This window comes from Grus americana, chromosome 4, assembly GCF_028858705.1.
Source record: "Grus americana isolate bGruAme1 chromosome 4, bGruAme1.mat, whole genome shotgun sequence".
Classification (NCBI taxonomy): Eukaryota; Metazoa; Chordata; class Aves; order Gruiformes; family Gruidae; genus Grus; species Grus americana.
The window spans coordinates 53,910,891-53,928,984 of record NC_072855.1 but is presented as its reverse complement, the minus strand read 5'-3'; the positions used below and the strand labels follow the sequence as shown (position 1 = coordinate 53,928,984).

At 41.3% G+C, this 18,094-nt stretch overlaps 1 protein-coding gene across 7 annotated transcripts in view; it reads right to left on the bottom strand.

Moving 5' to 3' along the window:
- RAP1GDS1 (Rap1 GTPase-GDP dissociation stimulator 1) overlaps positions 1–16,409 on the bottom strand; it is a 100,851-nt gene extending 84,442 nt beyond the window's left edge. For 3 of the 7 annotated variants that reach the window (XM_054823842.1, XM_054823839.1, XM_054823840.1), the window contains exon 1: positions 16,138–16,408. In XM_054823842.1, the coding sequence (XP_054679817.1) occupies positions 16,138–16,141 (4 nt within the window). In that variant the 5' untranslated portion in view covers positions 16,142–16,408. Of the gene's footprint in view, positions 1–16,137 lie in introns of all 7 variants that reach the window. The other 4 variants (XM_054823838.1, XM_054823836.1, XM_054823844.1 and 1 more) reach the window with 2 other exon arrangements.
- Between the last annotated feature and the right edge of the window lie 1,685 nt (positions 16,410–18,094).

The following is an 18,094-nucleotide window of genomic DNA, read 5'->3' as shown; positions in this document are numbered from 1 at the left end:
AAGAATGAAGGGCAGAGCTAATAGCAGATGAGGAAGACAAACAAAACCTTAGGATGTGTTTCACAAGGGATGCAAGGTTCTGTGACGACTGGATACAATTGCAAATGTTATAGCCCCCAAATGAAGAATGTCTACTGTACTCTTAAAGACATTTATCCCTCTGATGACCAACCAGATCTTGACTGACCCTTAAATCACAGGGGAGAAAAAAACCGAACAGGTTTATACACAGAGATGGCTCTAGGAAGCGTACCCCCCATTCACACGTCACCAAATTCTGCAGAAACGTAACCTTTTTTCCTTTGAAGTTCCACAGGCAGTCAGCTTAAGCCCAAATCCAAAACTAGTTCTCTCAGGCAGCTTAATAACCAAATTCATGTATTAGCCTTATTGGGATCTCTGAGGGAGTGACTCTTCTTGGCCCTTCTTCCAATGTGCCCCATACACAAAGGCAACATAGGAATTCTTGGAGAAAGGCACTAGCATCCAACAGAAAGTAGATGGCAAAAAAGTGAAAGTGCCTTTTGCACATTAGCCTAAATCTGAAAATAACCCAAATGCTATTCCCTACCTGAAAGGATTTAAACACAATTTCCTAGAAACATATTCAAATCAGATTTTTACATTTTTCATATGAGGACTGAAACACCTTCTAATGCTTCTCTTGAGGTAAATTTTAGATTAAGCAGTCATTGCATAAACCAAATGAGCAGTCACAGGAAAAAGTGCTGGAACTAAACCCCTCTATCTTTTAAAAACTATGCCTTGACTAATAAGCTACGAACGCATACCACTATTAGGCCTGGTTTCCTGGTCTGAGGGCACAGCTTCATTTTCGGGCAGAAAAAAGCCTGGACTGTTCTCCTTCCTGTGTAAACATGTGCCTATCCCAAGGAAGGTGAAGGTGGTAACCCAGTTGTGCCTCTTCATTCACATTTGAAAAGAAGGAGGAATGAAGGTTCAGACTTTCATAGAAAAAGTACAGGCATCCACCTCTAAAATAATTCCAGGCTCTGGACTTAAGGCAGAAATTGTGCCGATCAGAAAATGGTATGCATATTAATTATAGGTGGTTTCCTGCTGAGCTTGGTAGTTGATCCTACTCTGAACTCTCCGGGCACTGTTTAGACAGCCAAAACTCCTGGCTCAGGTTTCTGAATGCAACACTGAGAATCAGCACCTAAAATCCAGTACATATGTGTAATGCAGCCCATCCCTAAATATGCATCCACAAAGAAACTTCTACCGCAGGAAGTATTTCAGAATATTTATGTTATTTTCTTTATGCTGCTTTCAATCATTGTCTCAGAGAACTGTATCATTGTTAACTGCAGTTGTACTGTTATACTGGTCCATGTCAGCAAACTACTCAACATAGACAAGACTCTTAGAGGATTGAGCCACTGATCGACTGCCAGTCCTTTTGCTGTTAGGGCTGAAAGATGCAGTGATACTTCAGAAGGCAGAGATGCAGAGAACAGAAGTCAAAACCCAGCGCGATTTTCCGAGAGGTGATTTCCTGACCAGCTCCTGCTTGTAACAAGGATGCTGCAGCCTTTAGCGTAACTGAGTGCACTGAGGAGTTATTTATGGACTGCTTGACAGACAAGAGACAGTAAGAATCTTTGCAACAGTCTGTCAATAGTCTGAAAAATTCCAACAATGTCTTCTAGCCCATCCTCCACTAGGAATCTTGCACCAACCTTAAGGAACAGCACAGTCTTCTCTGTATTGTATGTTTATAGTGTTTGCGCCAAGGAAATTCCTCTCGGTCAGCATATACACCTCCCATAGATGCCAGCCACAAAGGGACCACAGTTCAGGAAAGAATCTCTCCTATTAAGTTTTCCAATTATGTTTTTCTGAAACTTTATTTTCTCAGTTATAATTGATCCCTTGAAAGTGGAAGGAAGGGTAAGTGGAGAAAAGAGTAGTTCAGAAGTTGTCACACCTTACAGGGGAAAAGCTTAGAGACACATTTCACGGAGTAAATGTGTGGATTATGCAGAAGCCAAAAGGTGCTGTCAATTTTAACTACCAGTGATATACACTGAGGTTTTAATGAAATGAGAGGACGAGACCAGTGTGCTTCTGTATCAGAAGGCATAGATCAGTGCAGTTTTGTTGCTGGCCATATTCCATTTACTTTGAGAAGATGCATGTAAGAATAAAAATTTTAAAAAGCATTATCAGGTTTAATAACCTTCATCTCCATTTTATTAACACACAAAAGCCTCATATGGAATGTTATTGAGGTAATATTAATTAATACAGTCAGCAATTGACCCTTAAAGCAATATTTATCAGGAAAATTGCTTATAGCCAAAATATTACCAAAAGATAAAAAGAAGTCTTTCTCCTTTCTCGTGTCCCATTGAAATAGGCAGCTAGGCACAATGAGAATTACCCCAAGCATCAATGCAGGCTGGGAACAGACTGCTGGAAAGACCCAGGGGTTACAGCGCATGCCAAGGAAAACATGAGGCAGCAGCGTGCTCTCAAGGTAAATAAAGTGAACTGTATATTGGCTATATTAGGAGCGTGGCCAGCAGATCGAGGCTCTGCTTGATGCCTGGCAAGGATTTCTGCATCCATCCCAAAATTCTTTGTCCGGTTTTGGTGTCCCAGATCAAGAAGGATACTGAAAAACTGGAGAGAATCTAGGACAGAGCTACCAAGATGGGCATGTGCTCACAACACATGATGTGTAAGGGGAGGTTGGGGGCTTCTTTAAGCCAGCAAAGAGGAGGCTAAGTGGGGCCTGCAGCTACCTGAAGGGATGTTACAAAGACTACAGAGGCTAGTAGTAGCTAGACAAAGTCATAGTTGACCTGGTTCTAGTGTTGGCAACAGTCCTTCTTCAAAATCCTTCCAACTGACAATTCTGTATTTCTTCTATGATTTTCAGCTCAAAACACCTTCGCTGTTTCTACCACAGGGCTTATTACAGTGCCTCTAAGTAGGACATGCTTATTACAGGTACGTCTAAGACTTCCTGTGTGACAGAAATGTAACTGCTTGGTCTTACTAAAAATTAGCAGAGCACAGATTGGAAAAATCCTGATCTGACTATTCCTGCTATCTAACTCTTATGTAATAAATCTTTTCCTTTTCTTTCCAAACAGGTAAGTACCCTTTTGTTCTACAAAACATGTAGCAGTTTGGGGGTCAAAAAGAAAAATCCTCAAACACAGGTAAGAAAGGACTTCTTTGTATGTAAAAAATTATTTGCTTTCTCTTGCTAACATACTGTTAATTTTTATTGTGAGATTCTTGTCTTGCATTTACTCAACAGTATATGTATTTTTGGTACTGCTTGAATTCCCACATATGGCAAGACAGACTGTGATTGTAAAATACCGTGGAGGCTAAGTCTTACTATTGGGAAAAAACAACTTGTTGAGTATGATGCAAAATTATCTTGATTTGGTAAGTCCTTCGTATTATTCCAGAAGGATCTGAGCACAACTCTGAAGAACAGAGAAGGTATACAACTGAAGACCACAGTGAAAGAGAGTCAAGGCAAACAAAAAGAGCTTGAACGAGGCTTGCTTTCTGCAGCAATATTTTAATACTGAGGAAAGGTTATTAATTATTCCTATCTCTGAAAAGAAAAAAAAAAGGATTAAAAATGTGACTTCTAGTTGAAAAAATCTCAAAATTTGTCAGATGACAGTGTACATGACACAAATGGAACGTAAGTACCACAGAGGTGATTTTGTGAACTGTTTGCTAGTAGAACTGCAAAAGTATATTAACTCTCCACATTCCTATTAAAACAAGCGCTTAGGAACTTCGCAGCCTATTAATTGTTAGGAGATGACATGTATATAATGAAATAATTACCAAAACACCCAAAAACTTTACATTCTGAGGTGAATAAGGAGTTGTGGTCTGAACACAGGCCTTTGAAAATGCTAGGTTCAATTCTAGCTGTCATGATGCCTTTTGCACCTTGATATCTCTTTGAATGATGCAGGGTTACACTAGAAAACCACATTTTAAGAGCAAAAGTTTTCACGTATATCGAACCAATATCTCCTTTCCACAGCGTGCCTTTCATTTGTTAGGCTACTAGTTTACTTTTATGTTTCAGAGTTCAAGGTAAAAATCCAGTTTTCACTTATTTCCTATTCCCCTATCTGTGTCAATAGCAGCCTTCTGCAACACATTAACTTTAAATCCTGCCTGAGAATGGGAGTAGAGAGGAAGACACTTTTTTTACAATCTACTGTCTTGGTCTTGTTGTTTTCACTTTTTTAAAGAAACGGATTGGGGGGAGGGCTAAATTTGAGTTTGGTTTTATTTCCTTGCTTCACTTTTCATGTAGTTAAATATTATTTTCACTTTCTCACTTAAAAGGCTATTTAGATGAATTAATATTAATAGATTCCTCTGAAGAGGATTTTTTTTTAATGATAGAGCTCAATGCTCTTATCTTTTCAGTAATTGTCTGTTTGTCACCTATGGCCAGCATATCTACCTTTTCTCTCTAATGCATGAGAAGTCAGATTTCCTCATCTGTGTCTGACATCATGATACACTGAACTGACTAGTATTTTGAGAATACAATTCCCATTCCCTTGTGCTGCAAATTCTCCAGTGTACCAAACATCTGCAGCTTTTTCTGCCTTTCCACAGCTGTGAGTCACTGCATTCTCAAAACTGTATGCAGATCTTAAAACCATTAATTCTACTAAACCATGATGAGTATTTAAACATGAGGCTTCTTCATGTCATCTCAAATATGAAGGCACTATGGGCATCATTTTATTACCCATCACTTTATTACCCATTATCCTATGGTCATTTATGCCCAGGCAGAATATAAAAGCTACAATTTGGGCCCAATTACTATCTTAAATCAAATTTGCAGTCACTTTATGCGTAATACAGGGCAATGGGGAACTGAGGCCATAATCTGACTACACAGAAGCTTCAGCAGCAAAGCTGGTTTCAACAGATTACCTTTACTAAATGCTGTGCAAGCAGGTCACTTAAAGCATTGCAATACAGCATCATTTAAAACTACAACACACACTTAAACCTGTCATTTGACAGAGTTTGCTGTATTCAATTTGAACACATCATGTCTCAGCACTGAATAAAAAGTTTTACTTCCACTAAATTAATGACTCTTTATAAGCTCTGTCTTGAGCAGGCAGATCTTTCATGTCAAAGCAACCAGGCTTTCCTGTCTGATGGTTTTAAGTTACCCTTAGATTGCATTAGATGAAGCAGCAGAAACCTCTAGAATGAAAAGATTCAAATGATATGCTGAATTCTGGGGACAAATTAGTTCCACAAATACAGAGCAGAATAGTATGCTCATGTAAACTAGCACAATTTGGCTTCTAAACTTGTACTGACCCTCTGAAGGTGCTGGAAAGTAACACCAAAGTCCAACACATGCTACATGATCAAAGCCTAAGTACAGAATCTTTTACTGTTATATAAATACAATAACCATAGTGGCCATCAAACACCTATTCTAATTGTTCTTTGAGAGGCCAACAATTGTTAAAACAAAAATATTTTAATTCCAAATCCTGACCAAAATCAGAAGAGGCCTCTTTTGTCACAATGTTGCAAGAATTACATGAGTTTGGGAAGAAGAAAGAAAGAAAAACACTAGGAGCTTGCAAGAATTCCTGAGTTTTCAAGTTTAATACCTAATCTTTGATCTCAGAGTTACATCTCTGCCTAGAGTTTAACCTTAATCCACAAGCAGGCTCCTCAGCATTTCTGACTGTAAGAAATAAATTTCTGATAATGGGGAAAAAAATTAATAGGCTCATCTATTTATTTTTAAGACATAAAAAGGGTCAAACAGAAAAGCCTGTGTTTCAAAAAACCTGCCAAAGATTAAGTCATTTTGTAAAATGTGCCTATTAACCAGCTTTCAAAAAATCCAGCAAGTTCTTTATGTACAGCCAAAAATGCTGTTTTGCTGATGACCATTTCTGATTTTAGAAAAGAAAGCACTTTAGTTTAAATAGTTGCTAAGTATGCTGGCTTCCAAGTGATACCTTGCTGTTGTGATCACTTAAGTACAGAAAACTGTTCAGAATTGGAAGAGCTAAGTAGGCTAAAAACAATCCAGTAGTCCACAGCTGTTGCTTTTTATCAGAAAGCCTATTTAATATCAATTTAAAGAAAAAAGAAAAAGCAAAACAGGCCACCCCTTGCTAACATGAACTGCTATATTATCTAGGGCATTTCTCTCTCCAGCCATCTGTTTTGAACTGGGTACACACACTGAACTCAAATTTTATGTTCACAAGAGAACTCTTCCAGTCTCTTTCAGAGACTGTATAAGAAGTCTTAAATTCTACCTTGTTCTCAACAGCCAAAAAATAAGAACTGTGATGCCTTCACCCTCCTCGTAAAGGGAGAAGTTATGGGCTTCATAAAGATAAACAAGCACTTCAGATCATTTCTGGGATGAAGATGCATTCTGAAGAAGTGTATTGAATTGCTTTTTGTTTCTCTCCACCATTCTTGCCTTCAGACCCTTAAGTGTCCACACTCTAATATATGGGTTATTAGAAGCATAATGTGTAGCAATCTTGCAAAGAGGGATTCCTAACGTTTTCTGGAATATCAGAAAGCATCGAAAGCCATCACCTCATGGTTACAAAGTGAGTTTCTGAAACAGATTTCTGAAAACATTTTTTTTTCTTTTTCCCTATGCTGCTACAAGATAAAACAAAGGTCACTGGATGTATATTAATAATTATGACACCATGCTTACTACTCCTTTTACAGGAGGATGGTCTAATATGATGATCTCCATGTTGAATTGGTTTCTCCTTTGATATAACAAATTATATAAACTATGTAATTCCATCAATTTTTAAGAAAAATCAAGTTCACTAAATCATCATCTTTATCATAGGATACGGCTCTTTCTTCATTTGGCAAGTTCCTTCAGATGCTACATGTTAGTATAGCATCATACCTATGAATAAAAGACATTTTAACAGTGCTTCTGACGGCCAAAATCAGCCCAGTGTCTGCCATTTTTCCTCCAAATGTATAAACTGGAGAGCCAAAATTATTACATCGTGAAAGAATGGGGGGATGCATGCCATTTTACATGGTTTCACCAAAACAGGACAGTTTAAGATCAGCTGAGTCAGAAAAGCAGGATCCCAATGACTTCAGTGGTACTCAGCGTAGGCTTTGTGTGGGTACAAGAATGCTGTATAAACAACATTTACATGAATAGGGCCCAATTCTGTACAATTTCTTTCCTATGAGATTCTTTCATATATTCTCACTTATTGTACATTAGGCGAAACTGAAGCATGATTTTAAACTGGTTGTAAATAACTGACATTTAACCACAGAGAAGAAAAAAAAATAATTTCAGCTCTTGAAATTAGAAAGTGGAGCACCGGTTTTTAAATTCTTTCCCTAACAAAGATAGGGGAAAGGGTAGATGATGGAAGAACCTGTCAGATATTTAATTAATAAAGACAGAACCAGAGGAGGAGAGAGTGAGTGGGAGATGGGAGGAAAGACGGAAAAGAACAGATAACTGGAGGAGGTAGAGAGGAGGAAGACATTACAGAAAACTGGGCAATGAAATAAAGAAGCCTGAAGGAATAGGATGGTTGTGAAAGAGAGTGCAAAGAGTAGGAAAGGATTCGTAGGTAAAATAGAAAAGACTTGAAGAAAATAAATACATTGTAAGATCAGATAGAGAAGTGTGTTTTTTGCCTGGAAAGTGCACACTGTATTTTGGGCACTGCTTGCACGTAAATGTATTGATTAGTATCTTTGATTAGATTGAAGTACTATCTTGCTGTAAATGGGTGACAGAATTTTTATTGCAATGGTTTAAAAAAACCCAAACGAATAAAACCCTGAACCTGCTTGGTTTACTGTCAGCACACATAAACACGGGAGAGGAAGGAGGAAAAATAATGGCTACTAGTCACTTGGGGAAGAGGGAAAAAAAGAAAGAGAGAAAGGTAAGTGTGGAAATACCTCATAACTGTTCATTGTTGCTGTGACTCCTCTTGATGGTCACGTTCACTCACTGCATTTCCTCTTAAATTGCTCACTGAAGTTCAGGAGGGGTGTCTTAGGTATTTGTACAACATGGTCCTAACATGACCAGCAATCCAGCGACTTCCAGTGTGCACATTGGAAGATTGCTTGAAGAAGTGGTCAGAGATATGAAGATGCTATTACCAAGTACACTGGACTTGGAAGATTGACTTCAGTCAGTTCCTCCAGAAGCCCAGGAGGGGAAACTTAAACATTCTGTGGACAGGGAAGATTTAGATAAGAAAGAGGTGTACAATCCTGCTTTGGTTTTAAAACTCTCTTCACTTCCCATGCTTTGTTCCTGCTGTCAAGATAAAATAGCATTTTGATTTAAGGAAATCGTTCCAAAGCCTTTATGTAGCACAAGCAGCTATTTGGCAGTACTGAACTCAAGTTATGCCTGCAGGGTATTGGTTGCTGCCGACTGCGAGCACGATGGGATTTCTCCATAAAGAAGGGATATAGGAATGAACTTAGCAAGACTAGAGAAGGGAACAGGTGTGCTACTGGCCCTATAAATAGTGACATGTACTTGTAAAATTGTATTTAAGGCTAGAAAGGCTAAAATAGTCCCATTAATTTAAGCCACTGGACTGTCATGTCCGACATGAAAGACAGGAAGCGTTTCTAAGTATGGTCCCAAGAAGAGTTCCTAACTGCCAGAAAGCACGCCGCCCTCAGCAACACGCAGACCTCCCCAGCCAAACACTCCGCTCACCCTAGAGACCGTAAAGACTTGCACGTGTTCACGTTTCATGGGTTTTGATATTTATGTTAAATAGCAAAGCTATCAAAATTTTCAGCTTCTAGCCACAAAACGTTGTCACAGAATTAGTCCCTACAGCACAATGCAATTTTAGTTTCCAGTCTGGGTATAATTAAGGGCAAAGGGGTAGAACAGAGTTCGTAAACTGCTGGGTATGACGGAGTTCTCTTCCAACTGTAGGCCTCTTTACTGTATGGAAGATAGGATGAGAGAAGGATGAGTATTCTGTTACATCTGTGGGGGTTTTTTTGGACTGGTGTATTCCAGATGTAAAGACATTTACTGAAAGGTGAAGAATGCAATAAGGATAGGGTTTTCAACTGCACATTTTATGCCCCAATGCTCCCATATTAGTATATCAGGAAAGTCATACAAGCACACAGGCGGCTGACAGCAGATATGCAAACTCAAGACTACCAGGAGATGCTGAGCTACCACCTCCTTCCCAGGTCTCCCAAACACAGGCCAGTTCCCCACAGGCTCATTGGCAGGCTTGACAAATTTCTCTAAGGTTTCGTTCACTCCTCATCATGTCATCCATCCTATACTGCTCTCCTCCGTGAATCTCAGTCTTCTCATCCAGTCTTCATCTCCTTCTTACAATTTCCATATTACTCTCTGTCCAGCCTTACTCCCAAGTACATTTGCAGAGCACAGGCAGTAAGCCTGAAAGGGAGGCTGCTGTTCACCATGTGAATTTAAGCACCTGCTTGACCGGATTTAATCAGATACTGAAATGACTTGTCAAATCTGAGTCAACTGATAGGAAGGGTCAATAAAAAAATAAAATTATACACAAATTTTCCATATTTCTTCAAAATCATTATGTCCATCAGGTTGGCAAGTATCCGTGGATGGAACCAACTAATGAACTTCAACAACACTGATTAACTTTCATGAATCTCCCTGAGCTATCACTAACATAAGGAATAGCTCGGTGTTTTAATAAAAGCTCAGAATTGACTTATGCCTCAGATATTCCTGTAATACATGACTAGGAAGCAGTAAGCTTGTAAGAGCTGTGAAATATGAGGAAAAATGGGACCTAATATTGAAAGGGTTCAGTTAAAATATTTCTTTTGCAAAGTGTGATTTATTTTTTTAATTTTCCCTGATTTTTAAACGTGTAAATGTGATTTTTATAAGAGTTTTGTGTCTCACCTAGAAATGGAAAGCATGAAATGAAGGCACTTTGTCTATTTTAAACTGCAAATTTTAATACAACTTTGTACAGGCATCTACATTGTCTCGATTTATGCATATTTTGAAATCAAACTACTTCAGGCACACACACATTTATTCCCTGACATTTCTTATCAGAATTTGTGAAGATGTATCTGAAAGTGCTTCAAGTCAGAGATATTTTAAGACACACACCTTGCCAATGCACACTTACACTTGTACAGTTAAGGTATGCTGTATTTATTTGCAGGTCCCAAAGCATCCTGCACTAAATTCTGTCCTCTATCTGGAGTTAAATGAACAGCAGTTATCTGGTTTATAGATTTGACAAATTCTTCTGAGTGTCTGCCAACTCTGTAATCTACTTGAACTACAGTTTAAGAATGGTATGAGATCACTAGGGTTTCTGCACAACCTCAAAGCTCCCTAAACTAGAACTGTGCAACTCTCAGGCTGAACAAACATCACCAGGTTGTTTAAGGCACACAGCTTTGAGGCTCCTTGAACCACAGCCATTTATTTCAGAGAGTTTACAAATTCTATTAGGCATATCTGGAGCGCATGTAAATTCTAATACACATCAGCTATTTTTTGCACTAAAAGGAACTTCAACATTCAGAAGTCCACGGCTTTTAACTATCATTTCACTCTACCAAAACAAATTTAATTTGGTTGACATTATATTAAAATTGTAAACAGAAATAATTTTCTAGACCATATTTAACAAAAAGAGGCCTTGGGACATTGTCCTTACAGTGAAAGCTGCTACTTATAAAATCCCTTACTAGGAAAAGCTCCTTGTCTAATTAAAATTCCAACTGTCATTTAAAAAATTTCTCCATTAGCGGGAGAACATACATCAACATTTTAAGACTCCTAATTTCCAGAAGTTTAGATGTAGTTCCTAATCTACTTTAATCTGGAAACAAGTTAGAATCTTAAATGTAATGTCTCCAACAGTATCAAGACAGCAGGGATGCTCATTTTCTTGAGCACACAGCATGTGAACAGACCCAGGTGGACTAGTCAACAGTGGAAAGTGGGTTTTCTCTTACGTAAGTAACTGGGTCACTGTTTAATATCCCTTTGTCATCCAAAGACATGAACTGCATCCTGCGACAGAGTTAAGAAGGGATAACAACCAACCTCCTTGACAGATGCCATAGATGAATCTCCATAGCTTTCTCTCCTGTCAAATGGTGATGACATTATTTTCCTCTTTATTGAGCAAATGCTAGTTTATGTTAATCCTTTTATTGAGCAAATGCTAGTTTATGTTAATCCTTTTTTTTAAGATATTTATAAATAATTAAATTCTCAGAACTTCCAGAAATAAATCAGCTTTACTTGAGAAAGATGAAAAAATATAATGAGTCTTCTCAAGGACTGTGAGCAGCAGGCAAATGGTACTACAAAATAACAGGGTAAAAATTAATTGATTTTATTTACATTTATACCCCAACTATTTTCTTAACTTGGTGGGGGGGGAGGAAGCAGAGTAAAGGTCCTAATTTCTTTCTCCCGTTTCTGTCCTCTGTTGCTCCATTCATCTATTTATTATCCTGTTTTTCCTCTGCTTCTAGTCTTTCTCTCCCACCATGCATTTTCCTTAAGGGATTTTTGTTCCCTTCTATTCTTGTCTCTTTTCTTGGTAGCTTTCTCATTTCCATTATTACTGCTTTGTTTCCTTCAGGTTTCAGCTATTCTTTTGCCCTTTCCACTTTTATTTTGACGCTACAGAAAGCCAGATGTTCCTCACAGACTTCTGAAACTACATCTGAATAGTCTGTTCTCAGGAAACACACTCATGAATGAAGCCTTTAACCTAAAGCTAAAGACAAAATTGGTTGGTTTCATTCTCACATAATAATAAAAGATCAAAAATATTAGCCTGAACACAGGAACAGTTATTCATTAAAGAAGGTCAGTCAGAATGAACCTAACCTCTCTGGCTGCTTCAGAAGCACACTTTGAGGAACATTACTGAAGCAAAAGAGATGAAGTCTAAAAGCAGTTTCCTCCGTGTTTGTGTTTTAAAGACAAGACTTTTGCCAAAATCGGTCTTGTTTTTAGGAAATGCTAATGCAACATTTTATACTGGCTTAAACTTGTGTATTCATGCTGGCTAGAACTAATATGCTGGTGGTGTTAGAAGTCTCATTGTTTTAGCAAAAACTTTAAGAATTAAAAATTCTCTTTTTGTGCAATTGATATATCTCTTTTCTGAGCAGTTAATGAGGCTGACTTGCATCTCTTGTAAGAAAACTAGCAAAAGAGCTCTCAAGATGGAAGACTTTTTTTTTCTCATTAACTTTCATTCCTCTCCTGTCTGAGGCTACTGATTACATTTTTTAATAAAAAGCAGGCAGGTTTATCCCTATCTTCCTAAAAGCAATACTGCACATAGCCATGCCTGAAGCTTCACACCCTCCTGCCTCCTTTATTTCGGGAACCGATGTCCTGAAGACAGGCAGTGGCTTGTTATGCCCTGATCTGTGGTTCAGTTTGGACTTGGTGTTTGACAACCGCCAGGCTGACCCCAAAACTTGATCCATAGTTGCACATGGTAATTCTTCAGGGAAACTGGGAAAGAAAATTGAGTATACTGGGAGGAAGGGGGCAATATAAATCTTTGTTCTGATAAAAGTGTAGCTAAACAGACAGTACTTAAATAAATCCATCTACATTATAGCCTGTGTACCTTATATATCTTGTCATTGTGCTATTACTGCTAGATATTTTAAGAGTCTAGCAGGTTGCTTTCACAGTTTGTTGCCCAACTAAGCACCTAAGTATGTATTAAGCTTCATCAGAGCAGAGGCTGTCTTCCATTTCCTACTAACAAAACCAGCACTCTCAAAATGGAAGAATTTTTTTTATGTGCTTTCACTATTACAGATTATAACATCAACACTTCAAACAAACTGATATGTGCAATAAAAAAAGTGATTTGTATTTCACATATAAAGTCTCATACATGCTGTTTCTCCATCTTTTGGAGCCAATGGATTACTGTTGAGTGGTCAACATGTAACCAAGTTTCTCATTTTTATTTTCTTAATTTATATCCACGGAATCATAGAATCGTAGAATCTTAGAATGGTTTGGGTTGGAAGGGACCTCAAAGATCATCTAGTTCCAACCCCCTGCCATGGGCAGGGACACCCTCCACTAGACCACGTTGCCCAAAGCCCCAGCCAACCTGGCCTTAAACACTTCCAGGGATGGGGCATCCACAACCTCTCTGGGCAACCTGTTCCAGTGCCTCACCACCCTCACAGTAAAGAATTTCTTTCTAACATCTCATCTAAATCGACCCTCCTTCAGCTTAAACCCATTCCCCCTTGTCCTGTCACTACACTCCCAGATAAACAGTCCCTCACCAGCTTTCGTGTAGGCCCCTTCAGGTAATAATACCCTTCAGGTAAAAATAACTGCAGCCTGCTTACAATAACCGCCGCAGGCCACTGCTCTAAAATAGAAAGATTTTCTTGGATGCAGTGTGTTTGCACAAGTATACCAGTTGTGTTTTTCGAGGTTAAAAACAAAAATTGACTGGGGAATGGGGGCATTCATTGTGAAACTGAATCATTACATTAGTAACTGAAAAATAAAAACCTTTAATTGTTCTTATAAAAACAGAAGTAAAATACCGGTGGTGCACATGTCATCTCAAATATTCAAAGTGCTCTACTGCCAGGAGTACTTAAGGCAACTTGTCTCTTGAAGCCAGCAGGTGAATATTGTTTAAACTGTACTCTGACACAACTTTAAAAACTATAAACACAAGCAACAAAAATGATCATTTTGGAAAGAACTGATATTAATGAGAAGAAATCACTGTCCTCCAAGAGGAAACAACTGCCATGATAATGTCTTTGGAGGGATACACACTTAGAACCAGAGTGGCAGCAAAGATATTTCTATACAGTAAAGATAATGCAGATCCACGTATACATAACAAGTATGCTTAATGACAGAAATCTTTTTCTTGGACTTAAAATATACCTGCTTGGGCTTCCATTTTATATCATTAGTATACAAACCAGCTAACACCATACCAACCTTCATAAATACAGAATAGACCGTATGTTTAACCATAAGACATTACCGCACTCTCTGCCACAAATGCTTGTTTGTTGAGCATAATTTATGGAAAGATATAAAAGCTACAGAAAGACCAAATTCATCCTTGATTTAATTCTAAGGATTTTCAGCTTTTACACAATGTGTTATCAAAAAGAATGCTATAACCTGAATGAGTTAAGCTAGTGCATTGATTGTATGAGTTTAAACATAGATCTTATACATAGAAAGTCATTATTAGTTGCTAGCCAAGGTGAAACTAATTTCAGTCTTTGCCACTCACAAGAAGATCTGCTGCAGAGGCTACTTAGACTTTGCCTTGATTTTAAACAGTGGAATCAGGCCCTGATATGTGAAGAAATGAGGGCGGGGGGGGGAAAGGTTCCTCTGTATTTTCACAAGCAATCTCTCAGGGCAATTTATGGATGGGTGCTGATAGATTCTACAGGAAAATTATTTCAGTCTTCCTGAAAATACTTATAACTACTCTTACTTATGCAGCAAGCTGTAGCAGATTCTCAAGCTGTTTACAAACTTGCCTGCAACTGAAGCATAGTCTCATCTAAAAAAAGGAGTGCTGCGCTCATTCTGCACCAGCTTTTCTGAACAGGTTTTAGCTGATGCCCTGAAGTTTTTATTTCTGGAAGCCAAAACAGAGTTAGCTACAACTAGACTTTGACCAGAATGATGAGATTAATAGTCCTACTTTGTGACTGGAGGCAGGAAATATGTGCAAACTAAATCCTGGTGTCTTTTCAACCCACATAAAAAGAAAGAGAGACCTTCGCTACATCATTAGAGTTTTGCCTAATTCTGATGAAGTCTGACAGTTGTTCCTCACGCCTGACCCTCGCAGCTTCTAATCTGAACCATTCTCCAAAGGTTCTCCACTGCTTTAGAGGAGCTAAATAAGTATTCATCCTCATTCCACAACCAGAAAAACCAAGGCATGGAAACTGCTTCTTTCCATGGAAACTTCTAGTTAAAAGTGAAAGATGCATGTGATCTGCAAAGAAACTACTGATTTACCTAAGGCCACAGGAAGTGCTGATGTCAAACCCCTGAGCCGAATTCAGGAACTGGCACCTCCTTACCCTGGTTGTGAACCACAGCTCCTTGCCCTCCAGATCTGCAACCTTGATCCCACCATCACATTCAGCAGGCTGGCTGGGTCTGTGGCAGCTCAACGTGGGCACTCCCTATCCATCCCTGGGATCTACGTTACAGCCAGATTTCTGGAAAATCTGATTTACGATGGCTGTTTAATACTGGGAGAGCTGTAGTTTGTGCAAGAGAACGAGGCAGAGAAGGCATGACAAATTCACTGAGCGCTCTGGAAAGAAAAAAAATCAAATACTATACTTCCTAGATTCACATGGCATTTGTTGGAAGCTCCATGCAAGTGGCGATCAGTGTGAAACTACTTAATTTATAACCTTAGGATAAAAAAGGCAGAGGTAATATGGCTGCATTTGTAGGCATAAGTAATGCTCTTTCTAAAAGCCAGAGAAATACGAGGATCCTTGTGTCTTCTGCGAACAATGAACAGAGATTATAAAATGATCCCCTAAACATATTACCCCAACTGTGTCCATTATGCAAACAGTAACTGGGAAAGCGTCCTGGGGGTGCCTTATATAACTCCTTGCTCTGAAACCCCCCCTTCGCACTCGGGGAATTTATCTTTCCTCGAACCCACTTGCATTCAGACCCAGGACGGCGAGTGCCGTGGCGGGGAGCATCACGGGGCTGACCAGCCAGGCGCCGGGCTGAGGCAGAGCCGGCAGACGGCAGCGTAGGAGCCGCGGAAACTTTGCGCCGCAGGGGCCGGGCAGCGGCCACGGCAGCACCGGGGGGTAACTCAGCGGAGCCCCGCTGCCACCCCGACCCTCCTCCCAGGCTAAGGCACGGAGGGGAGAAAGGCGGCCGATGAGGAAGTTGCACCAGTCGCTTCTCCCCGCCCGCCGGCCAGGAGCGGGCGGCGGCCTCCGGGGGCAGAGGGGCGGCGGCAGGGGACTGCACAGCGCGGAGCTAGGGCGACTTACCCATGGTGCCGCCGCGGCCTCCTCCGCCTCCTTCCCCTCCTGCTGCTGCTGCTGCTGCCGCCGACCTCTCCGCTAGCGCGGAGGGAGGCGCGGGAGGCGTGTGCGCGGAGCAGGGCGGGCGGGCGGGCGCGGCAGCGGCGCGGAGCCTGCGTGCGGCGCGACTATGAGTCAGGGTAGCACATCCGGGCAAGGCCGCCTGGGAGACACCCCGCCCGCCCGGCGGCACCCTGCTGCCGCCGCCGGGAAGGGCGGGCAACCACGGAGGGAGGAGGCTGTGTGGGGCTGGCAGCAGCGCCCCCGGCCGGGAAGGCGGCAGCTAAGGGGCGGGTCCCTGCAGGGAGCAATAGCTCCCACCCCTCACCGCGGCCCCGGGCCTCCTTTGTTAGAGGGGCTGGGGTGGGGCTGCCCGCTGGGCCGCGGGATGCCGGGGCATAGTATGGCCGTGAGGGAGTGAGGGGCGCAGAGCCGGCCGTTAGTAACGGCTGCCAGCGCACGGCGTGGTAACCTGCCCCCATCCCTTGCGCTGCGGGCGCCTGAGGCCGGCCCTCTGTTTTCCCGCCGCCCCCGCACCTGCCCAGGTCCTCCGGGGAGAAGGGGCTGAGGTTTTACCGACGCGGCGGCGGGAGGGGTTTTTCCGCGATGCTGGCTATCCCTACGTGTTTTGTGGAAGGCATGCCTCCTCGGCTGCGGCTTGCGGTCGGGGATGTTGGCTGGTGAAGGAGAGAGGGTTAGGCGGTGGGGCAACGGGCGCCGAGAGGGCCGCGCCCGGGTCCAGGGCCGCGGGCGGGCAGTCGTCTCTTCGAAGTTCTGCAGAGGCCCTGGCCCCGCCGGGGCAGCCTTCCCGCAGCCCCCCAGCAGCCCCTCGCCGCGGGCTGGGCGCACAAGCCGGACCTACTGGAGGAGGTCGTTTAAAAATGGGGAGCGTAGCATTTAAATTCGTATTTAAGAATGTGGACTCAACTTAAGGAGGAGCATTTTGCAGGAGGGGGAATTAAGCTGGGTGGAAGAGTGGTTTTTAGGTGGGCTGTGTGAGGAAAAGAATCGGTGGAGCAAACCTCCAGGTGAAGTCCAATTGCTGTACAACATTATGAGTTTTACACCCAAAACTGAAAGGCTTCTGCACAAGGTAGTTATGTGTGGAAGGGATTTTTAATAAGAAAATGAATCTCTCTATTCAGTGTTCCACTCCCCTTTCTCCACTGGGATGCTCGGTCTCTGTAATGCAGGGAACAATAAGGAACTGTTTGCTGTTATGAACCTCTCATTACAGCGCTTTCACTGGGAGCCGTTTTGAGGGGCGCTGAAATGAGTAACTTGGAGCATTTTCACTTTTTCCAAATCTTTCAATATTTATGTATTCACAGGTTTACCTGAGTAAATCCTAAAGTCTGGTTAAATAGAGCAGGACCAAAGAGTATGACAGAGGGTCTTGCTTGCTCTATAGAAACGGTTAGGCCAGGGACAATTCAGATGAGTGAGGTAACAAGTTGTGGATGAGTCGGCCCCCACAGTGGCTTCACAAGTGACACCGGTAGTCCCTTTCGCCAGCAGTCAACAGCTGCCAGGGGTTTCCTCTCTGGAAGAGGTCCCGGGAGCTTTCATGCCTGTAAAAGGACAGTGTGATATGACAAGCAAAGAATAATTCATCAGTCCTTTTGTGGAGTACAGGCCGAACGTGTTGGGGTTTGTCTATTTACTTTGGTGTAGCCCTATGATTCACCAACTCTTTCCTTAGGACATCAGCAGAATTTTGGAGTTGTCTTCAGTGGGGTTAACCACTCTCCTAGTATGCAGAACTTGACACTGAAGATATGTAATTTTATGATCATCTGATACTGAAAATTAGTATGTTTTTACAATGGCTAGACAACTAAAACACTTTTGTTACTGTTTCCATTGCACTGCCACTGCAGAAAATTCAAACCAGAACATGTTGGTTTTGTAACTGCTGGATTTG